General features: G+C 44.3%; 2 protein-coding genes across 2 annotated transcripts in view; both read right to left on the reverse strand.

The window, feature by feature from the left end:
• Positions 1–1,295, reverse strand: part of C7H11orf65 (chromosome 7 C11orf65 homolog) — a 29,075-nt gene extending 27,780 nt beyond the window's left edge. Inside the window, exon 1 of the mRNA XM_028865118.2 lies at positions 1,149–1,295. Within this exon, the coding sequence (XP_028720951.1) occupies positions 1,149–1,295 (147 nt within the window). The remainder of the gene's footprint in view (positions 1–1,148) is intronic.
• Poglut3 (protein O-glucosyltransferase 3) lies at positions 279–20,303 on the reverse strand. Its single transcript, XM_028864960.2, has 8 exons — positions 20,014–20,303; positions 15,923–16,120; positions 13,402–13,688; positions 12,010–12,226; positions 9,554–9,750; positions 7,577–7,771; positions 4,620–4,724; positions 279–3,122 (listed from the first exon to the last, which is right to left on the reverse strand). Exons 1-8 carry the CDS (start codon positions 20,210–20,212, stop codon positions 2,997–2,999), a joined length of 1,524 nt encoding a protein of 507 aa, XP_028720793.1. The 5' UTR covers positions 20,213–20,303; the 3' UTR covers positions 279–2,996.
• Positions 20,304–24,738: the final 4,435 nt, after the last annotated feature.

Raw genomic sequence — 24,738 nt, forward strand, 5'->3', positions numbered from 1 at the left:
CTCATACACCAAAAATAAATAAATCTTTTAAAAAATAAAAAAAAATCAGTTTAGAGTGTCATAGACATACCAGGGTGGTGATAATCTTTCTTTCTTTTTTTTTTTTTTTTTTTTTTTTTTTTTTGGTTTTTCGAGACAGGGTTTCTCTGTGTAGCTTTGCGCCTTTCCTGGAGCTCACTTGGTAGCCCAGGCTGGCCTCGAACTCACAGAGATCCGCCTGGCTCTGCCTCCCGAGTGCTGGGATAATCTTTCTTAAAACAAAGCACATGACTTCCAACTTTTATTAAGAAAATTTGCTTTATTTAAAAAAGAGTATATAATAAAACCACGTGACAAAATTCTAGACATAGTTTTTAATATGGCATCATGGAAAACATATCATTTTCTTTTCCTTCTTATATCCTCTGTGGATTTCCTCTTTTACCAGGTTGACATTTTTATTGTACAACTTGACTTATATCCATAGTTAAAAAACAATTTAAATATTATAAAAAAAGGTATAAAGCAACATTTCCCTTCCCTTCAAACCTTCTCCAACACTGGCAGTTTGTCCCTCACACTCAACCATTTTCTTTTTGTCTTTGGCAAAAGGTTTTCACAGTCTGTGTCTTCTACCTTTGGTCCTTCCTGGACACATCGTGGGAAGCTCTCAGTCCGGCATGGTTAGAACTCTTTGTTCTCGTCAGTGGTGTGTGCTTGTCTCCTCAATTCCTCCGCTCATCAGCATTCACTACTGACTGGTGACGGCCACTGAGAGTGTTTGAAGCCACACGCATGGTTGACAGTTTATTCAAATGAACACAGCTATATCTTTACACCCTTACATCCCTCTCTTTTCAAAGGCCAGCTTAAAAATACTTTTGTTGAAATTCAAATCTCCCTCCAGCCTCTCCCCAGGCAGTCTCCTTCACTCTCTCAATCCATGGCTTCTGAAGCCAGATACACTTTAACAAAAATTTCAGGATTAAAAGTGGCTCATGGATAGATGGGTAATAGGTGAAGGGAAAAAATCAGGGTTTAAAATCCAGTTTCTTTCACTAAGATAAATTCAAGCTAATAAACCAAAAAGCCGCGTAAGACTCATTTCAAAGGCTGTGGTCAAGCTGGGGAGATGGGGGATTATCTAGATTTCTTGACAGACTCGTTACAGTTTGGATGAGAAATGTTCCCTGCAGGTTCACGTTGAAGACTCTGTCTCTAGTGCAGTGCTCCAAAATGAGGCTCGGGAGGCCCTGACAAGTCCATAGAAACTGCCCATCTGTCTCAAGTCGCTTTGAACTGTTAGGACTGTCCATCATCCGACAGCATCAATCTAAAAGACTCAATGTGTCTACACCAAACCCCCATCTGCTTTCTGGACCTGGGGTTACAGAGGTAGAAACAGGAGGCAGCCTTTCTTTCCATAAGCCGTTTCGATAAAGCCCTACCCTCCTTGTACAACAGAAGGTAGTCTCAGATGCACCAGGGTGTGGCCTCAGGACGGCTTGTCCTTAAGTTCATACTACATGGGTAGGCTTTAAATGGGTGATGGGGTAATTGGCTTGATGATACATTCCTGTGGCCTAGTTACAATTACAAATTCCCGTGTTCTTAGTGGTCCTCGGGAGAACAGATAGGACCAAACGAATGCCCCAGCTGGGGGAGCACGATTACTGGGGGAGCTCTTGTTTTAGATTGCATTCTGTCATGAACTGCATCTTGGATCAATGGAGCTCTGAGGAATTAGACGTGAATTTATGGTATGAGACTTAGATCTCGACCCTCGGAGGCAAGTGCCAAAGCCTTTATCTTAACGGTGCAACCCAGTGAAAGAGGAGGCTCTTTCCATCTGTCTGTGGATCCAGGGATGAGCAGCTGCCTCTCTCCTTGGCTTATTAGTGAATCCGGGGATGCTGAGGCTTCCTGAAGCTGGCATAGCTGTTTTCGAGGACTCTTTCGGAAGGACAAAAAGAATAACTATCTCTCGCTGACAACTGTAATTTCTTATATTCCTAGTATATAGATGATAAAGACAGCCACGGGAGCCGCCATCTACATTAATAGCTGTGCTGTCTTTAATAGGTGTACAACCCAAAACAGATTGTGACTCACCAGGGTAGGGCACGGTTTCCCCCTTGATTCTGTCTTAAGCTCTGGCAAAAGCTTAGCTGGAAAGACTTAAACGGTGCAGTGTGTTCCTCCACCGTCTCCACGCTACCTTAAACAGCAGCTTCTTCCTTAGTTAACCTCATCAGAGCTTCCAGCAGCAGGAGGAGACAGCAGAGCTGCCATCCCTGCATCCGGAGCAGCTTGCCGGAGGAGAAACTACCCAGGGAGGAGCAACTAAAACCTCCCCAAACACTTTCCCTCCACCACTGGATGTAAAAGCAAGTGAACAAGAGATAGAAACAAACCAGTAAATGTGACACCCACAGATTCCCCGGTGATGCGTAAGTCCTTTTATCTACCATGATGCTCAAATGGGCAGCTTTCACCCGAAATAAAATGAATACCCAAAGGTATCAGGTAATACTGAAACTCACGATCTTTTTGCCTCAGCCTCATGAGTGTGGGATTACATGCTTAGCATCTCTCTGCATTTCTTTTTCGCTTTGGCTTTTTGTTTGTTTGTTTTGTTTTTTGAGACAGGGTTTCTCTGTGAAACAGTTCTGGCTGTTCTGGAACTCACTCCGTAGGCCAGGTTGGCCTTGAACTCACAGAGATCCGCCTGCCTCTGTTTCCCGAGTGCTGGGACTAAAGGTGTGCGCCACCACTGCCCAGCTGTTTTGGCTATTTGATAAGATCCAACTGGGTAGTCTGGGCTGGCCAAGAAATCACCACTTATCTTAAGCAGGCTTTGCACTAAAGAAATCCTCTTGCTTCCACCTCCAGAGTGCTGGTATTAGAGGTATGAGCCTGAGGCACCAGGCCAGGATCCCCTGTTTCTTCACAGCTTGGCATCTTTCACAAGTCTTAAGATGCAGCCAGCATACAAAGGAGTGTGAAGCCAAGTCTCCTTAAAGCTCTTCCTTCTCAGGCCTCTTCCTGTGGCACTGGCAAACGGATGTGCCATCATCCGGCTGGGGAACAAGTTCCATTCCATCACGTATCATGGGCTTGCTGGCCTGGCGCTCAGCGTATTTCTGAAATATGTTTGGAAGAGTGCAAGGTTTAGTTCCTGCTTCCACATCTCCACCTTCAATCATGATGTTTCAGACCCAAACCAAAGGTCTGGCCTATTCTAATCTCACAGTTACATTTTAGCTTTATTTACTATAAATGCTGGTGAAACATCTCACAGTCGGGCAGGGAGCCCTAATCTACACCGGTGTAACGGGACACCTCTGGAAAAGAGATGCCAAGCCAGATGCCCCTTCTGGAAACAAACAGAGTCAGCACTTATCCTCCATTCTAATGAATAATTATCTTGTTGAATTTTCGTAACAGTAAGATGAGCATTTCCAGACAGAGTGCATAGATGGCCACTTCCATCCTTCCTGGAGGGCTGGAGTTATAACCACGCCAAGAGGCGCGTGCAATGTTCTTTTACTCTGGTCAGGAATATCCCTATGAACCGAGTCTCCCGCTCCGTTCATTCTGTGTCCACTTGGTTATGTATTCCTAGTATTGGGCGAATGCCAACAAAATAGTGATGTAACTAAGGGAGCCTAATTAACACGTTAGAGGTAGAAGCTCCTACCATTAAAATTAAAGCTAGGGCTGGTAAGACGGCTTAGTGGGCAAAGGTGCCTGCTGCCCAGCCTTAAAACCCTAGTTCAACCCCTGGGACCTACATGGTGGAAGGAGAGAACCAACCCCGTAAATTGTCCTCTGACCTCTACCCCCGCCTCCCTGAGCTCACGAAATAAATAAATAAAATGTAGTTAAAATAAAAAATATTAAAACTAGATTAGTAGATGTAGGGCCCTGGTCTCCTCCCATATTGAGTAAACCGTTGCCTGCTTGCCGACCTTGACCAGATGTCCTCCCTATGCTGATTCCCTGCCGGTTTCCACCCTCCTGAATGCTTAAGGGAAGTTCCTTGTCTGTGTATCCTGCATAATGGGTGTTAACAGCTTAGATGCAAGATTGTAAACATCAGGAGCGAACTTCTGCCCTCTGGGGTTCTCCCATTGTGCTGTAAGCCTGTATTTAATGTTTCCTCCCTCTTTCAATAAACAGCGTTCGGCATTCTGCCTAGGCGAGTGACCCCCTGTCTTTGTCTCTGTTTTTCAATCCACAGCCCCTCGCTCAGACATGATGAACGGGTGGTGGTAGCGCAGGCGTTATTGCTACAAGTAGACAGGATGGAACCCATCTAAGGATGGCAAGACGGGCATGTGGGGGTGAGGGTAGGATATGGCTTGCTTTGTTCCATCCACAGACAAGGAAGGACGGTTCTCTAAGAAACAACCACCAGGGGGCGCACACGGACAAGGTGGGAGGAGCCTCTAATTAATCTACTTCCATGGGCTCCAAGAACAAAGATTAAATGTGGAGGCTCCAGAGAGTCTCAGCTGAACCCAAATTCTTTCCACAAGCTGCCCCTGATCCCCTCGGGAAGCATGGTACAAAGTGTCCGAGTCACGCACGTGGTCTAAGGAGCCCTGACCCATCAGATTGGACACTTCTGAACTGACCTGTAGCACTCTGTAATAGTAACAGAAAAGTTTGGGCGGCTGGAGCAGGTCCCTCGCAGTTAACTGGCCTTCTTTGGCAATCTTCTTTGCTTCTTCATCATTTTCCTAGAAGGAAAGAATGAAAATTGAGGCTGTAGCCCACAAAGAAAGCTACGTGAAAGTGTGAGAGAGACAGGCGAGGCGAGAGTCAACATCACAGGGAGGGGACTGCAATGGGCTGTAACACAAAGGAGGCCAGGCAGGCAGTTCACTAATGTCTGCTGAAGGGAAAAGATCAAACGTGTGTGGACCTGACCCTACGGCCTCACTAGCCTCTTCTGGTGCTTTCCTAGCTATCCAGGGAGAAAGCCTGGGGTCCATCACCTGCCTCCCCAAGGAGAAAGCCTGGGGTCCATCACCTGCCTCCCCAGGGAGAAAGCCTGGGGTCCATCACCTGCTTCCCCAGGGAGAAAGCCTGGGGTCCATCACCCGCTATACCCTCTGCCTAAGAACAGAATGGATCAATTTTCATGTTAAAAGGCACTCTAAAAGTTTCAGCGCTGGGGAGATGGCTCTGCAGTTAAGTGTGTATACTGCTCTTGCAGAGGACCCCAGTTCCTTTCCTAGCACCCACCTTGGTGGTTGTCAACTCCAGCTGCAGAAGATCTGAGGCCTCTGGCCTTTGAGGGCGTCTTCACTCAAGTGTACAGACCTCTACACTGACACATGTGTAAAATTAAAAATAATAAAAAATGTGTTTTTCATAAAGCTTCATTCAAATATGCAGAGACAATGCTCTGTTACAAAGCGGTAGCCACAAAAGGCTATAATGCTGTTGTAACAAAAGAGTTGTTCACTCACTAGTACTCACGGGCTGTACTGCTAGGAATAACCGATGATCCTTATTACAGTCGTGGGAAACGCTTCATTTTCTGCACACTGCTGACAGGAAAAGCTATTTGCTGGCAATTGTGGATCTTAGGAAAAGCCAGAACAACGATTCTGATGCATTATTCCTATAACCAAATATTATTTCTCAAAACTTAAAAAAATGGAAAATTTTTGTTTTATATTAGATGTTATAATAGAAGGATAAATTTTTATAGTTTCATAATAAACCATAATAATTTTTAATATTATTCCTTAAAAAAAGGAATTCCTGTTTTATGGGGAACTTGCTCTTAGGATGCTATGTAGCTTGCGTTGAGTAAGGACTTGCGGATTTTTTTCCTATATGAGAAAAAGAAGAACACCAGATTTTCCTGGAATATTCTCTTAATAATAAATAAAGCCATTGAGAAGCTTTTTCAGGGCAAAAGACACAGTCACTAAGACAAAAAGACAGCCAACAGAATGGGAAAAGATCTTCACCAACCCCACATCTGACAGAGGATTGATCTCCACAATATATAAAGAACTCAAGAAACTAGACATCAAAGCACTGAACAGTCCAATTAAAAAATGGGCTAAAGAGCTAAACAGAGAATTCACAAAACAAGAACTACAAATGGCTGAAAGACATTTAAAGAAATGCTCAACATCCTTAATCATCAGAGAAATGCAAATCAAAACGACTCTGAGAAACCACCTTACACCTGTCAGAATGGCTACGATCAAAAACACCAATGACAGTCAATGTTGGAGAGGATGTGGAGCAAAGGGAACACTCCTCCACTGTTGGTGGGAATGCAAGCTTGTACAACCACTGTGGAAATCAGTATGGCGGTTTCTCAGAAAATTAGGAATCGAACTACCTCAAGACCCAGCCATCCCACTCTTGGGCATATACCCAAGGAATGCTGATTCATACCATAAAGATACATGCTCAGCTATGTTCATAGCAGCACTATTTGTAATAGCCAGAACCTGGAAACAACCTAGATGCCCATCAACGGAAGAATGGATGGAAAAAATGTAGTACATATACACAATGGAGTACTACTCAGCAGAGAAAAACAATGAAAGCATGAAATTTGCAGGCAAATGGATGGAACTAGAAAAAATCATCCTGAGTGAGGTAACCCAAACCCAGAAAGACAGTCATGGTATGTACTCACTCATAAGTGGATTCTAGATATAAAATAAAGAACAATTAGACCACAAACCATAGAACCATGGAGGCTATATATATAGCATGGAGGTCCCTAGGACGACTGTGGCTTATAATAAATTTTGGTTTTACTAAAAAAAAAAAATCTTAAAATATATATATATATATATATATCCTTCCAACTCTGGCCTTTTTGATCTGTAATTTGTATTGTATGTTCTTGTTTTGCATATCTAAGTGCAAATAGTGAATCATTTAGAAAAATCTATATTACATAAACACTAGACTTCAAATCTCAACTTCAACAATGTTGGCAGGGGGTATACAAAATGATTCTGGTGTCCTTTCTTTCTTTTTCTTTTTTTTCTTTTTTCTTTTTTTTTTTTGGTTTTTCAAGACAGGGTTTCTCTGTGTAGCTTTGCGCCTTTCCTGGAATTCACTCTGTAGCCCAGGCTGGACTCGAACTCACAGAGATCCGCCTGGCTCTGCCTCCCAGTGCTGGGATTAAAGGCCTGTGCCACCACTGCTCTGCCCTTTCTTTTTCTTTTATATGTGTGCCTGGGTTTATCTATCTGTGGATTTGTGTACACAGGTTCAGTGACCGCAGAAGCCAGAAGCAGCCTGATTCCCTGGAGCTGGAGTTACAGGCCACTGTGAGCTGACCAATGTGGGTGCTGGAAACCAGGGTCCTTAGAAGAATAGCAAGTGCTCTTATCCACTCAGCCATCTCTCTGACGACCCCTGATATCTATTCTTTAACTATTAAAGGGAACACCTTTTTTTTTTTTTTTTTTTTTTTTTTTTTAAAGAAAATCATACTTCCTTTGATTTTATTTCATTGTGATACATTAGGTCCTGATAGAACACAGGTTCCCCATATCAATAACTTTGATATTACCTAAGAAAAGGAAAATTGCAAGGAACATACCTTGGCCCATTTCACCTTCTCTAGTAGATCACTGAGGTTTCTTTTAATGGGAATGTAGTGTTTCCAAGGCCTTAGTGCCACATAGAAATGTTCATAATATGGCGAATCCTGCTTCAGAACCAGGCTGTCCCCCAGCATGAGATATGGATACCTGTAGGCAGCCACCGTTCCATCCACATTCACCTGGTACTTGAACTAGAAGATTAAAAGCAAAAAACCTCATAAAGCCATTTGCTTTACTTCTGTTCCTCATCAGTACTTTAAAATTAAATACAGAGGGGTGACTTTCCACTTTCCTATGTCTGTGTTTGCATTTCATTTATTGTTCATTCTCTTTGTATAAAAATTATAAACAGCCTGTAACAGCTCCCTTAGGACTGTTAGGACATAGGAACAAGTGCCTGTTTCAGTTACATCTCTGAAGCAGAGAGTCCAGACTTCTGTAATCAAAGCACGTCCTAACACTATTGTCAAAGTTCTCAATTTTCATATTCGGAAAAGTGACATTAATTACACACACACACACACACACACACACACACACACACAGAGAGAGAGAGAGAGAGTTTCATTTAGTCCTTAGACTAAACCCACAAACCAGAAAGGCACTGTTTCTATTTTACAGTTTACAGGCTGGTAAACTAAGTTGATGTAAAATTGAGTTTACATCTTTCCAGCTTGTAAACTGTAGGTAGGATGACTCAGTGGATAGAGGAGCGTGCTGCCAAACCAGATGACCCAAGTTCAATTCCCAGGACCCACCTGGTAGAGGAAGGGAACTAACTCTGGTAAGTTGTCATCTGACACACAGACACACACACACACACACACACACACACACACACACACACAGAGATAAATAAGTGTAATAAAAAATAGTTGACAGAAACCTGGAGAAGTTGTCACTGATCTAACACACACACACACACACACACACACACACACACACACACACACCACAGATAAATTAAGTGTAATAAAATCTAGTTGACAGAAACCTGGAGAAGTTGTCACTTCCTTGGCACATATTGGATTAATAAGTTCTGATTTCCATTTCAAAAGCATTTATCAAAGGCATGAAATCCAATTTAATTATAATATAAAGCAAGTTTGTTTTTTTACAAGTGAGAAAACTGGTATCCAGAGAAATTTATAAACCTACATGCTGAAAGCAAATTCACTGTTCTTTTTACAAAGCCCCCGAGATGAAGGTGATCCATTCCCCCAACCACGGTGACTCCCTTCCTTCTCCCTTCCTCCTCCCTTTCCTTCTCAGTGCTGGGGATCAAGCCTCTGCCTCTCACATGTAATAGAAGCCCTCTGCACTGGGCTACACTCTAACCTCTTAATAATTTCTTTATAAAAATAATTTATTAAATAATCAGTGCCATGTGTTTCTAGCCAGTTAGGTGTGGGTTTCATGAAAACACTCTAAAGAAGTGAGAGGCACACACATGTATGTATATGCATATACACACACACATCACACACATACATGCATATACAAACACACACGCATACAAAAATCAATACAAAAAGAAAGTAAAAGGACATGGCAGGCATCACAGGTCACCAGAGCCACTAAGAGAGGAGGGGCCACAGGCAGGACTCAAACTCTCGCTCTGCCTCCTATTTTCCATATTTTAAAATGAATACTCTTTTTATTTACCAAAGATACTTGAGGTCGCTTTACATAAAAGACACTTATCTTTGCAGCTTATTAAACCAAAGGGGAAAGCCACAGTAAACACATACACACTTCGTGTTAACTCCTACATTAAGCATTAAATACAGTTCTAGGTTATTCCGTAAACAAAATGAACAGAGAGAGAACCGTCAAGAGTTCAGCGGTTCCCTCGGTCACACAGGAAAGTGTAACAGTGAAGTCAGCTCCCAACGGAGGCGACCTGATTGAACGACCGGTTTCACAGACGTTGAACACAGTTTATCACTCCATAGCCATAGGAAGACTCATACCTTAAAGAAATCAAAGAAACCCATCAACTTGGCTTTTCCAAGCTCTTTTTCTTTCTCTTGGAAAAAGAAATATCCTGTAATTCCTGCATCTAGCAGCTGTGGATTTTCTTTGGACAGCTGTACCAACTGCAGCCTCTCCTCTCGGCTATCTCTACCTCGGAAGAAAGCTTTCTCTGTTTTATTGATCCAGGAAGGCCCTAGAAGTTTGAGGCCATAAAAAATGATGATTAAGAATCTGAAATCATAAGACAGTACAATGACCTTTAATTCACCATTGTCATTTAAAATGTTGATACTCGTCACAAACTCATTTTGCAGTATAGATGCTGTTTCCAAAATACCTGGGACTGAGCCTCAGTTTGCCAGAGATGCTTTCAGAGGCTGTCTGTCTGTCCGTTTGCACCAGCCCCTCCTGTTTACCTACCAACAACAGGTCACAAGGGCTGTTCACTGTGTTCAACAGTAGGAAGCAGCCCTCACAGTATCAGACCAAGCTCAAGGCAAGCAGAGGCTCTGTGATTTGTCCCCCTCCCAAGGCCATAGCTTCTTCAATTTTTCATGTTTCATAATCACACACGAGTTAGGCTTTTGTTCTTATATGAGGTCAGCAGAAAATTGCCTAACTAAGCAACCCCAACAGATTTTTAGTTCATATTTCTCCCTTGATTTTTATGTTATGTGTATATATATTTCATGTATGTCTGTGCACTGTGTGCATGAAGTGCCCACAGAGGCCAGAGGAGGGAGCCAGATCTCCTGGGACTGGAGTTACAGATTGTTGTGCACCAAGTGGGTGCAGGGAATTGAACCTGGGTCCTCTGGAAGAGCAGTAAGTGCTCTTAACCGTTTGACCATCTCTCCAGTTCAGCTGCTCATAATTTTGAATAGAGGGAAAATATTTTTCTTTGATGCTGTTAAATAACTATATTGCTCACTACATTCACATAGGTATATGGGGAGTTTCGGATAGGATCTCGCTATAAATCCCTGCTACTTGCTATGAACCCAGGTGGATCTCTAACTAAGGACACTCTTCCTGCCTCAGGCTTCCAAGTACTAGGATTACACGCATGAGACACCATGCCCAGCTCTCTCTCTCTCTCTCTATTTATATCTTCTCTTTTTTAAAAAAATTAGTTCTTTTTTTTATAATTTATTTATGTGCATTGGTGTGAAGGTGTCAGATCCCTAGGAATTGGAGGTACAGACAGTTGTTAGCTGCCACGTGGGTGCTGGGAATTGAACCTGGGTCCTCTGAAAGAGGAGCCAGTGCTCTTAACCTCTGAGCCATCTCTCCAGCCCTGTCTTCTCTTTTTAAAAGGGAAAATGTTTTAGAAAAGTTAATTGCAATCTCTGACAAGACCTCTTTTTGTTTGTTTGTTTGTTTTGTTTTGTTTTTTTGTTTTTTCGAGACAGGGTTTCTCTATGTAGCTTTGCGCCTTTCCTGGAACTTGCTTTGTAGACCAGGCTGGCCTCGAACTCACAGAGATCCACCTGCCTCTGCCTCCCGAGTGCTGGGATTAAAGGCGTGCGCCACCACCGAAAGACCTCTTATTATTCTAAATAATAATGCCCATCAGTGTCTCGGGGACATCCTAAGACATAGAAATCAGAGGGGTTAAGCCTTCTCAGTATACTGAGGAATTCACTGGTATCAAACTGAAAGTAGGCCAACTTTTATTACCTATGGTCCCCATCTGATTTTCATTTATCTTTTCTCTTCATGATACTTTAGACAATTTTTACAAATCTCTGGTCTTGTCCCCTGAATAACAATAAAGACAAATAGAGGCTGGAAAGGACAAAGCCAAGTTTTTTGCAGCTCAATGAGTTGCCAAAAAGAGGTATTGTACCATAAATAGAAGGAAGGAATCATAAAAAGAGAGAAAAGATTCCAATCTGAAAGACTCAGGAGTGCATAAAAATGAAATAAGAGAATTCCTCACAAAGTACTGGAGGATGGGTTCATAATGCCCAAATCACACCATGATCACAACCCTCTTACGCTTTTCAGAATGTGCCCTCATTTCATCCATAAAAAGCACTGGGGTCAGAATTAAGAGACAAGTTTACCAAATATACAATTATTTACGTATCTTTAATGTTTTGATTTAAAATTTCATATAAGTATAACCAAATGCAGACATGAAAAGATGTTTACCAATGACTAAACCCAAAGGAGAGACTCCATGAATATAGGCTTGGGAGTTATTTCCCCAAACTAAGTACATTTCATTTTCAAATTAGAGTCCTAAACATTCTCATTTGGCCTTAGGGTGCTTTCCTCCCTCTTTGCTGTGCTGGGAATGGAGCTGGGGCCCCTGCACATGCTAGATCAGCGTTCTTGGTTAGGAAGTAAGAATGATTAGGTGTATATATCTACTCTTTCTGAGTTAACATTCCCTCCATCATTTTTACCCTTAAGCGTTTTTCCTGGAGAATTAACCTTAGCTCACCTGTATTTCCCTGAACAGAGAGGAGATCATTTGTGACACCCCTCATCGCTTCAAGTGTGGAATGGGTGACATCATATGTCGGAAGGATAATGTCTCTTGAATCCAAGGAGCCGCACCAGGAAATGATAGGTATAGGGCTGGGAGTGTCATTGACTTTCCGATGCTCCAAGGGCCAATCTCCAAGGTTAATATAAAATTCTAAATCTGGGAGGGTGACCTACAAAAACAAAAAACAAACAAACAAACAAAAACCCAAACCAAATCAAAACAAAACAAAACCCCACAAACATTAGTGCTGGAAGGTACATACTGCCCCAGTCTCTTGGCTATGTGTGTAGATGTATGGAGGACAGGGATCAGTCTGTGGTGTTTTTCCTCCAGAGCCATCTACCTTACTTTTTTGTTTGTGTTTTTGGTGGCTTTTTCTTCTTCTTTTGTTTTGTTTTGTTTTAGATATGGTTTCTCACTGGCCTGGACCTTCCCAAGGCAGTTAAGCTGGCCGGTCTCTGAGCCTACCTTAGGGCTCCACCTCTCTCTGCTTCCTCAGCCTGGATGAGAAGCACATGCTATCACGGCTGGTCTTTTTCACACGGGCTCTGAGCAGTAGACTCAGGTCCTAATGTTGGCCCAGCATGCACTTTATCGACCATCTCCCCAGCTGAGTCCTCTTAAGTACTTCTGATAGAGATGACCATGGAAAACAGTGGGTAAGGAGAAGAGAGCCTCTGGGTGAGCATAGTACATAGCAAACTCACTTAACTGGGAGCCGGCTACCTTTCTCCAGAGGTGGCATTAAAAATGGGATGTCACTGAAGTGGGTGTATATGGAGAAGTGTGAACGGGTGGCTTTGTGCAGCCGCACCAGCTACCTAAGCAACAGTCTGTAGTCAGACCCAAGCCTTTGCCCTCCGTCACCATGCCCTCTTCCAACTTTGCCCCTAGAGCCCTCCACCCTGTTTCCACATCCACGACTGACACTCTCTGTTGAGGACCTCTTGCTTGGAAGTTTCCTTCCTAGGCTTTCTGACTCCACCCTCCCTCAACTTGAACCTATTGCCTATACAGCTGTCCAGACCTCTACACCCCACATTAAGGTCACGACTAAACTTACCGGAACCTTAGACTATGGAACGAGACCTATGTTCTGTCCTGGCATTCAGAGCCTCGCTCTCTTATTCTAGCTTATACTGAAGTCTCATGAGCCTGAGTGCGGGGATAACAGGCAAGAGTCACCAAGCCCACGTTAATTTGAATCTTACAGGAGAGAGCCATCTCCATGACACATTTCTGAGCCCTGAAATCCACTCTCACTGGTCTTTATAGTTCTAAGTATGTAACTGTTGCAACAAAAGAATTAATGATACCATTTTTGGAAATTGTTCATTTTCATACCTTTCTTGCCAGGGACAGCAAAATTTCATCAGAGAACATTTTGAAGTCTGTGTATTTCCCCAAAGATCTCCGGTGGATGTGGTTATTGATAATTGTGTAATGAACAACAGCACCCCGCTCGTCCCCAAATCTTTTGGGGACTTCCTTCAGCATCTGCTGGAGATTGATGCTGGGGAAGGAAGTAAAATCTTGTTCGATCTGTGGTTCCGTGGCTGGACAAGACAGAATTTTCTGCCAGGCCTGAGGATCCTCTTCTGGGCAGTCACAGTACTCGTGATACACAGGTCCTGGGGAGGTGATACACACATACACACACAATGCCACCCTGAGTTAACAGAGAGGTTTGAGCACTGGATGACACCTTGGCAAATCTGAAAACTACGGACAGAGGTAAAACTACCTTAGACTCATGAGTAGCACATCCCACTCCTGTCCGCTTTGGAGACACCTTAGACAGACTATACAGCGCATGCTTCCTCCCAAACAAACATACTCCAGTCACTTTGCTTCTAGTGAGGTATAAGTAATTAATTTACAACCACTTCATGTTAGCACGCAAAAGGAGAGCTTCCTGATTTTCAGATATTCAAATGTGGAAACAGTGAGTTCTTGAGGAAATGGAGGCCCTTCCCCTCAACGCCTCTAACACTGCCTCAGTCAACACATCTCAGAGAAAGACAGAGTAACCCAAAGGGTTTGTCAGTGTCATATAAATCTGATATAATTTCAGGACAAATCCACATTTAATATAAAATTAAGTTTTCTTGAGGATTTATTTATGATCTTTGGAAACAGTCTCCTGTAGCCCAGGTTAGCCTTGACTCCTGATCCTCCTGCTTCTACCTCTGTGGTGCTGGGATTATATCTTTTTTTTTTTTTTTTTTTTTTTTTTTTTTTGAGGATTTCTACTTCAGATCAAGACCAATAAGAAGCACTGACTTATTCTCTCTTGTGAAACTGGTGAAGGAAACCTGGCCTAACTTATGTGCTTACAGACTATGGACATGAGGCATTGAAGGACAGTGAGTCTGGGATGTGGACACCAGCAAGGCAAGCCTCAGGGGTCACGTGGCTGCTTAAGCAGCACAGGAAGAGGGTGTGGGTGAGCTGAGCAGTCTCACCTTGCTGAGGAAGATCTGAGAGCACAGGATGAATAGGGCACAGGATGAATAGGGCACAGGATGAATAGGGCAGCTGAGCCTGGGAGACAGAGTCTGAGAAGGGTGAGAACTGAACCTGGGAAAGCTTAGAAACATACAGGGCTTTGTGAGTGAGCAAACACCCCAGCCTATGATCAGGGAATCTGGGAGGTGAAACCATCCAATACAGGGAAGAACCACCCAGAACATTGGAGGGCAGTGAGGCTGGGGAAAGGGCCTGGACCAGCCAGGCTGCAAAGCCTTTCCATTCTTGGGACGTGGGAAGTGCATGGCTCCGTCCTTGAGAATAATTAGCCCTAGATTAAATGGGGCTCAATTTCATCTGGCAAACTGCGAATACTGAACTTGAAAGGATTAAATTATGTCCAGTTAACTCTGCCACATCCCAGGGATGAAGCTCAGGAAAATTAAAAATGGCATCAAGACATAAGAAAACACACTGCAGGGGATTAAGGGCAACTTGGCATTGCAGGAAAAAAGGCAAAACATTTAAAGGAACAGCAATAGGAACTACACAAAAGGAAACAGGAAAGTATTTTTTAAAAGCTTTATTTTAGGTGTGTGTTTTGTCTACATGTATGTATATGCACTATATGCATGTCTGGTACCCACAGAAGTCAGAAGACGTTGGATCCCCTGGAACTGGAGTTACATGTTGTGTGATATTTTGTTTGTGTTCTGACAAATAAAGCTTGCCTGGAGATCAGAGGGTGGAGCTAGCCACTAGTTAACCATAGAGGCCAGGCAGTGCTAGCAAACACCTTTAATCCCAGCATTTGGGAGGAGGAAGCAGGAAGATCAGGAGTTCAAGGCCACCCTGGGCTACACGTGATTGAACAAGTCTAAAAGAGAAACAGAGCCGGGTGGTGGTGGTGTGGTGGTGGTGGTGGTGGTGGTGGTGGTGCACACCTTTAATCCCAGCACTAGGGAGGTGGAGACAGTAATGTAAGGCGGGTAGAGACAGGATCTCGGTCCCATTCAGTCTGAAGATTCGGAAAAGTAAGAAGTCTCTAGTGGCTGCTGCTCTGCTTCTCTGATCTTTTAACTTTCACCCTAATATCTGACTCCGGGTTTTTATTTAATGAGACTAATTAGGATTGTGCTTCAGTTACAGATGATTGTGAGCTACCGTGTGGGTTCTGGGAACTGAACCCAGATCCTCTGCAAGAGGAACCAGTGCTCTCCAAACCGAGAAAAGTGTAACTTTTTTTTTTAATGCTAAAAAATGATATAAAATTTGAACTTCAAAGAGTATATATAGATGCTTACTCTGTTGAACTTGACTGCAGGGTCATCACCAAGCAGTTCTGAAAAGCATGCACCCCACATAAATCTAGGTTCAGGTGACTAATAACACTTACCTTTCAAAATATAGGGAGACTGGGCCACGTGCTCACCACCATAAAGGACCTCTACTCTGAGGCCTTCGTGGGCAGTCTCATGCATCCTGTATCTCACCAAAAATGTTCCATCATTTCTGTCCAAAGGCTTAGGGGCATAAATTCGGACCGACTCTCTGGGTGAAAGGGATTTTACCACCACTTTGAATTGTGTTTGACCTGGAGGCAAAAGAAATAAAGAAGAACACGACCGTTTCCTGATTACTATGTCTCTCATACAGAAGTTCCTTTACCCTGCAGTGTTCATGGTAAACCACGTTCATTTCAGCCTAGAAGATCCTTGAGACCACTAACTATCCTGACTCACCCTTAAGCCAAGGATCTGACTTAACATGGGAGTCATTATCTATTCCATACGACAGTGGGTGGAAAAATCAATTCATTGAAGAAAGGGACAGTCTTGTCTACTTGGTCTTCTCCTGAATACCATTTAGACTTAGGTAGGCAGTTAATAGTTCACACTCTAAAGTTGATGGCCCTGTGGCAATTCAACTTTCTCCCTGTAGAACATACACATGTTATTGAATGCCATTTAAAGTATCTAGCAACCCTCATTTCTGAGAAAATGTCCCCCCTTTTTAATTAAATTTGTTCTTTGACGATTTCACATGGCACAATAATGCATCCTGACCACTCTTGCCCTCTGCCCTCTCCAGTGCCCCTCCCACCCTGTCCACCCTTCTCCTTTTCTACAGATCTCTTTCCAACATTCACGGTTATTCATTTTGTTGTGTGACCCATTGAGTCTAACCAGGGTTGTCTGTGTGACTGCAGATTTGGAGCCTGGTGGGCCCAGCAGCCGGCTCACAACTGAAGAAGATGCTCCCTCTCCCAGAACCTAATAGTAGTCTGGAAGTGAGGGACAGGGCTCCAGAAGACCCTCCCCATCCTGTGACTGACTGTTGATAGGGCCAGTCTTGTGTGGGCCTGGTACAATAGGCCCACAGCTCTGAGTTCATGATTGCAAAGGCTGAGTCTAGAGCGGCGGTCTTCAACCTGTGGGTTGCAACCCCTTTGGGAGTCACCTTTCACAGGGGTTGCCGAAGACCTCAGATATATACATTTCGATTCATAACTGCAGCAAAATTACAGTTATGAAGCAGCAACAAAAATAATTTCATGGTTGGGGGTCAGCACAGCGTGAGGAACCGTATTGAAGGGTAGAAGCCTTAGGAAGGTTGAGAACCGCTGGTCTAGAGGATTGCATTTCAAAGCCCATCACTTTGTCTCTGGCTTTTACACACTTCCTACTTCCTCTTCTACAAAGTTCCCTGAGCTCAAGAGAGTGTGAAAATTTCTGTTTTTAAATTGAATTTTCAAATGTGTTTGTTTCTTCTAGCCTGCCATCAGAAGGGCAACCAGAGGGCCAGGAGAGATGGCTCAGCAGTTGAAAGCACTGGCTTTTCTTCTAGAGGACCCAGGTTCAAGTCCCAGCACCCACACGGTGGCTCACAACTGGCGGTAACTCCAGTTCCAGGGAATCTGAGACTCTCTTCTGGCCTCCAACACCAGCAGGTATGCACACAGTGGCTATACATACATTCAGGAAAAAAACACCCATACACATAAAATAAAAACTTTTTTAAAAAGAAAAAAAAAAGATAATGCGTGCTACAGCAGACTGAAAAGCTGGGGTGGCATACACACCTTTAATCCAACACTCAGGAGGAAGAGGCAGGTGGATCTCTGTTAGTTGAAGGCCAGTCTGGTCTACATAGTGAGACCCTGGCTTAAAAAAAAAAGCAAAACAAAAACCAACAAAGGAAAGTATAAAACTATTAAAAAGACATATTTTAAGTGCTTAGTTATTTTTATAGTAACATTGCATGCCTGGATCATTGATAGCATAAAATTAATGTGAGAGTCAGTGGAAAATACACTGGTTGGGTTTGACATAGAAATAAGGAAGTGTAGTCTGTACAAGGGAGACAAGGAAGAGGAAAACTCTGAACTGCTTACATTGGAAGGAATATGAGTTTGCATTTGCCCTGACGGCTATTATAATGGAACAGATCCCAAGATCAGCTTGAGTTTTCTTCCTCGTAAATTCCAACTGCTTTAAGAAAAGCTGACTGATGGGAGCAGAGTGACCCAAAAGGAGGCAGGAAGTATCAAACCCTTACATCAGAGATTCCGAACACTTAAATTTCAAAGAAGCCAAAAGCATTTAAAAAAAAAAATCACTTAGCTCCTACTGTGGCTACTTCTTGTGTCCAGATCTGTTTATTTATTTTTTAGATCAAGTTCTCATTACATAGTCAAGGCTAGCCCAGAACCCACAATCCTCCTGCCTCTGTCTCCCAAGTGCTTGGGTGATAGGTCCTCACCATCACACCTAGCTCTCTGAAGCATTTCTACCTGTTTCCTGTAAGACTTTGTCAGGTAGGCATTTCTTACCCCCACTGTACAGATGAGAGACCCAGCTCCAAGAAGTAACCGAAGCTCACACATCAGTGATAGTGAGCACTCACAGCTCTACGGCATCTTAAATGGAAGAGAATCTCTGGCGACGGGGACCTCGCCGGCCATGGCCGGTTTAGGAAGCTTATTAAAGCTCCCTGTAAGTTACAGGGAGAGCACTGATCCTACATTAGTGAGTGTCCCAGAAGACCAAAGTGTTACGCCCTAGGACGACATAATCCTCCAAATATGTCTGACTTCCTGCCAAGTACACACATACTCCAGGAGCCACTCAGGCACCGCAGTCATATTAAGAGTTTTGTTTTTTTTCTCACTACGAAAACATGATCTACTGGGGCTAGAGAGATGGCTCAGTGGTTAAGGGCACTTCCTACTCTTCCAGAGGACACATGTTCGGGTCCCAGCAGTTGCCTTTCACAAGTGCCTGGAAATCCAGCGACAGCAGATCCAGCGCCCTCTTCTGGATGCTAACACACCTGCACACAAGTGACGTATATAAACATGCACACATATCAATATAAATAAGATATTATCTATGCAGAAATTTTTATCTGGGAAAAAGAATGCTAACAGGAATTAGGGAAAAAATCCGTACTCTCTTGCTATAACCACGGAAGTGCACGTTCAGGTTCATTTATTTATTACAAACTTGGAGTGATACTATGTCACGGTTTGAATCTGAAACACGCCCCACAGGCTCCTGTTCTGAACACTCGATCCTCACACTCCCTGTGTTTGCACGTCTGCGAGCCTGTCCAGAAAACCCTCAGCCTCCAAACCTCTGTTCTCGAAAGCTTCCCAGATTTCCCTGGCCCTACGCGAAGTCTTCCCATGTTCACACCACGCTGCACATATCCCATTGTAGTAACTGTGATGTGCCCTGATAGGTCAGTTGCTCATCTATTTTCTCAGTAGACTCTAAGTTTTCTGATAGGCAGACATTACCACCCTCTTTTCACTCCAGGATTATCAAATACACAGTGATCTCCAAGTACATGACGTTCCCATTGCACTGTGGAGTAGACAGGCCCTGAATTATTCGGTCTCTCTGCTGGCAAAACAGGAATCGCCTTCAATTTAGACACAAATGAGCAAATCCTGACTGGCAACCACTGGAAACCAGCTGGACAAGTCGAGAGAAGCTGTCAGACATGGGAGGGGGGCCCCTGCAGAGATCCAGGACAAGATCCTCCCTAGCCCCGTTTCTACTTAGTTTCACTGATTCCTGTGGTCTGCATTCAGTCAAAAGCAAGAAGAAAAGGGAAACCCTGCTTGCAAGAAGGCCCGGCCCTGCAGGCCTAGGAGCGCCTAAGTGATGAGTGGGTGCAGAGTCGGGGAGGAAGGCACTCCCTGCAGGTCAGGAAGGACCATCCGCACCACGTGACCGCAGCCCGGCGTCCCATAGGACACCACGGGTGCCATGTACGCCAACATCAGTCCACGCGCGGGACATGTGGCCCGGCCCTTGGAGTTAGTCACTCCACGGACCTTGCTGGCGTCTCCCGCCCCCGTGGGTGTCAGGCAGGAGGGAAGGGAGCCCCCGGGGAGGGGAGGGAGGGCGACGCCCACAGTGGGGAGGTGGCCGTGTGTGGGGACAGGGACGCGCGGGGACGGCGACGGGCGCTGCTGACCTGGCGGCGAGCTAGTGAGGTTCCGGCCGTCCGAGTCCACCGCCTGCAGGAAGAAGTAGCGCACGGGCAGGACGGCGGCGGCCTGCAGCCCCGGGCCCCACGCCAGGCTCCGCGGGGCGCTCACCCGCGCCCCGGCCCCCGCGGCCACCAGCAGGGCGAGCTGCAGGCGCAGCAGCGGGGCCCGCGGGACGCGGAGCATGGTCGCCGGCTCTCAGCTCCGCTGGCCGGGGAGGGGCCGGAGCGCCGGGCTCGAGGGGACACCCGGGGGCGGGCCTCTGCCTAGAGCCGCCCCGCGCGGCTGACACCAGCAGGGGGTTGGCGGGCACCGAGCCCAGGCCTCCACCAGTTGCTTGGATGGGTCAGAAGTTTGGAGAAAGGCCGTTTGGTTGTTTAATTGCTGTTACCGGTTTCACTTATTTTATGTTTTGTTTCGTTTTTTTTTTTCTTTCCTTTTGAGAAGGAAGTTTGCCCCTGTAGCTCAGGCTAGTGTTGAACCGATGGCAATCCTCCCTCCCCAGCCTTCTCCGGTAAGGTGCGTGAGCCACCTTGCCCTGTGGAGAAACCCCGCTTTCAACTGATGGATTGAGAAGGGGTCTCACTACCTAACTCCGGAACTCCGGCTGGCCTGGAACTCTGTATAGAGTGCCTGGCCTTTTACTCACCGTCATCTGCCTGCCTCTGTCTCCCAAGTGTGGGGATTGAAGATGTGCACTACTACGTCCAGCCTGAAAAAAAAAAAAAAAAGGTTTTAAATGTTACAGACGCAGGTTTGGGATGTGGCTTAGCCGTCCAGTAAGTGCCTGGCATGTACAAGGCCCAGGGTTTGGTTCCCAGTGCCACAAGTGGAACCGGAAAAATGGGTTCCCTGTGAAGAATTCCATTGGTTTTGGTTCACACACAGGCTTGCCTGCTTTGTTTTGCGCTTGGCAGTCTCCCTCACTGGAGTCCCTGGCGTGTGGTTCTCTTTTTCAAACAGTGTTTTCTGGGTATCCACTGATTTGGGTTGAAATTTGTGCATTTTGGCAGCAGAAGGCAGGGTCTGGGCCTTACCTTGTACTGTGTGGGCAAGCTTCTCAGAGACAGGCACATTCTCTCCCTGCCCGCTTTGGGAAGGTAGGATGGGTAGACGGGGTCGTCCCACTCCTCAGTCTCAAGGGCCAGGAAGAACATTCCCCCCCCCTCCACTGCCAGTTTGCTCATTTTTGCTAGTTATTTTTCCTTCTTTTTATCCACATGGCATTAAACTCTTAGGAAATAAAGATGGTCCCTAGATTGAGAAATCTGGAAGAACTCCTCCTACAGAATGGACACAGGGCGTTTGACTTCTCAAGGTAGATCTCAACCCAGAGCATGTCAGAACCAGGTCCTAAACGGCCCTCTGCCTTTCCTAGGCTTTAAGTGGGCTCCTGAGCATTTTGAGCTGGGGCCCAGGTCACTGACCCAATTACCAACCACAGGTTAGGGCAGAGAGGCGAGCGTGGAGAAAGCACCAGGATGCCCGTGTGGTCTTGGGCTAGCCTGGCATCCGTCGCTGGAGGTTGTAGACAGCACTTTGTAGTTTAGAAGCATCATCAGGAACTGGTAATAAGTCGCTAGTGTAATAACATTACACTGGGCGGGGCAACAGTGTGATGTGACTTTGGGTGACTTTCACTGATTGTTTTTTTCCTGGAGGTGTTTGAACGCTTTGACGGAATGCCGGCTCTGCTCCAGTTAGCATTTAAATCACACACACACACACACACACACACACACACACACACACACACACACCCCAAACCAACCCAAAAGCTGTATAGGACACATTTTGCTCACACTCTGCCAAAACTGGACTTCAATTTTCTTTTCCCAGGGAAGTGAGCTGGGGGCTATCGGGGTGATAGTGAAATATGGCCTAAGAGATTATATAACACTTGAGGTACCACCTGTTGGAGGAGGAACCATCAAGCCATTGATTCATATCACTGCAAACAGTCAACCAATCAACACTAATGAAAAGTGTGGTTAAGTCAAGCAAAATTGCCATTTTTTTTTTTAAAAAAAAGAAGCAACATTAAATAATCTTCTGGACAGCAAATATTTTGAAAATATCTATTTATTATATTTACATAAATATAATTATATTTTATTTTCTCCAAATCTGCATACCCACAGATATATAGTTCTACTTAAATGTATAATCACAAACAAGCATAATGGGTCTGTTCAGGTTGTTTAGTTCAACACAAGCATTATTTTAAAATGTCACCTTCTAACATATCCCATACTTTGGGAACAGAGCTGAGGAAAAACGCAAAAGGACTATTTGACAGTTTTGACAAAAGTGCTTACTGTGGCTTATTGTTCCAGAACGGAATATCAGGCACGAAGAGCCGTCAAGTAGTAATGCAAACTGGCAAAGTAAAATATTTACATGTGTATACTGTACATGAGACGGGCTATTCTGCAGCTCTCCTAGAGACGGTAAACTAAGCAATAAGGCCTGTTGGAGCATACCAGCATTCAATAGAGGAACCTGTTTTGTACAGAGGCGGCAATTTTCATTTGATTCTCATCTTTTCCACAACCTAAGCAGGCTTCTTTTAGCACCCTTGTGACATATCGCCATTTCCTATACAAACTAGTTTTCTCTTTTCAAGCTTACCCTTCCTTAACCAAACTCATGTGAGTAGCAATTAGAGTCTTAAGATCAATGTATTTATGATGTTAGAATTAACTATTTAGAAGGTAGTATCTAAAAGGCAGAGCAATCTTATTGAACCCCATGAATTTAACACAATATTTATAGCTACGTGAGCCTAACGTTTAAGCAAGCTGATAATTTCCTAGGCACTTATTAGTATTGATTCATTAGTGTTTTACTCCATTTACAAGAAAGTTTAATAATGATTACATATTGTAGAAAAAAAACAATATAAAATGACTATTATTAAAGCTACCACAGCTACGCCCAAAATGAGCATTAAAAACCAGCAGTTTACATATTACAACGCAAAGACAGTTGCTATACTTCTTCAATGAAGTACTGCATAACACTGTAACAGTAAGGGTGCTGCTCGATTTCTGTGAAGTTACTGTTTCCCTGACTCCTCAGCCCGACGAGCAGGTCACCTCACACGTAGGGCAGCCGAGCAGTGGCTGTCCGACATCTTTTAATGTGGATAGTAATTCTATCGCTGAGAGTCTGAGCCCCAGGGCATTTGTCCATTCTTACCCTCGCATCCCTCACCCGGAGCCTCAGCTTGTTGGAAAGCAAGCCAGCTTCATGCCACCTTTTGTAGCAAACATGTAGACTCAAAATATTTATTGGAACAGCATCTCATGGCAACCATTAAAAAAAAAAACCCAACAAAAATGTTAAAATATCTCAGAATATCTTAAAATTACACACAAAAAGTCATAATATATGAGAGTTTTACTTAAATAATCAGATAAATAGTGAGAGAAGGCATATGCACAAACATACAGCATTAAATAAGAAATGGAATGTTGCTCTGTGTGAGTGGACAGGTCTGAGGGAAAGCTTTCATATTAGTGGCCTCACCTTCTCTAGTTTTGAGTTTTATGGGACTGATGTGAACTCGCTCTGTCATTTGGCTTCCAGGCCAGATGATTATGAGGGCAATAATAATATAGATCTATCTTCCTTGCATTGGTTCCAGATCTCTATACGCTTTGCCAACACCTATCCTTAGCTTCGGTTTATCTGGATAAAAGTATATCGTAAAATAGCTATACAACAAGACAACCTCCATTCTGTTCAAGCACACAGCAGGCAAACCTTGTACTGGGCAGAGACAGAGAAAAGGGTTCAGGGAGAGAGGTCGGTAGAGGAAGGGAAGGGGGTGGGGAACCTGATATTATTCTGTTATGAACTGCACTGCTTTTTACCGCACATGCAAAGATGTCTGTTCAGATAGAAATGAAATTGCAGACTTGTTACTTCTTCACCCCCCAGCTTGTGGGTGACATTACAGCGTCCTTGGATTGTACTGTGTTAGATAAGCAGAGATGTCTGTCTCATTAGTATATGTTTGTTTTTATCTTAAACAAATGATACATTTGTGTGTAAGCCAGAAAACTGTTTTATGTGTGTGTGTATATATGAGGGCATGTAAAAATTCCCAAAGCTATAAAGAAATTAAGTGAGAAAAGTTTAATCAGCCCCAGTCTGGGCTACAAATAAGGAGATGAGAAATGCACAGGTCTGGAGAGATGGGGAAAATCAGTCGTGGAAAGAACAGCAGCAGCAACAATGCTGACCCAATAAAGCGCTGTCTACTCACCTCCACCTGTTAGCTACGTCTCTGCGGCCAGGCCACATTGCTTGCATCCTGTGGGTTTCACCCAAGTGTTAAGCCCGATGAAAACTTAGCCCTCCAAAATCCAGCCAACCCCCACACACTGTTTCAGAGAAGTTCCTGAAGGTACTAACGGGACTAACCCTTCATTAACCTCAACATGTACCCTAAACATGCGTGTCAAGACTCCACTGCTGGAGTGCAAGGGTGTTCTCCTAAGAACCCCTTTATCTCGAGGCTCCAGAGAGAGCTCCGTGGTTAAGAGCACTTGCAGCTCTTGCAGAGAACCCAGGTTTGGTTGCAGCACCCACAGGACCCCTAACAACCATCTGTTAGTTCAGGGGCTCCAGTGGCCTCCAGTGCCTCTGTGGGCACTGCATGAACACAGTGCACGTCCAATGACAGCATTCTACCCGACTATCGC

The sequence above is a fragment of the Peromyscus leucopus genome, chromosome 7 (assembly GCF_004664715.2).
Source record: "Peromyscus leucopus breed LL Stock chromosome 7, UCI_PerLeu_2.1, whole genome shotgun sequence".
Taxonomy (NCBI): Eukaryota; Metazoa; Chordata; class Mammalia; order Rodentia; family Cricetidae; genus Peromyscus; species Peromyscus leucopus.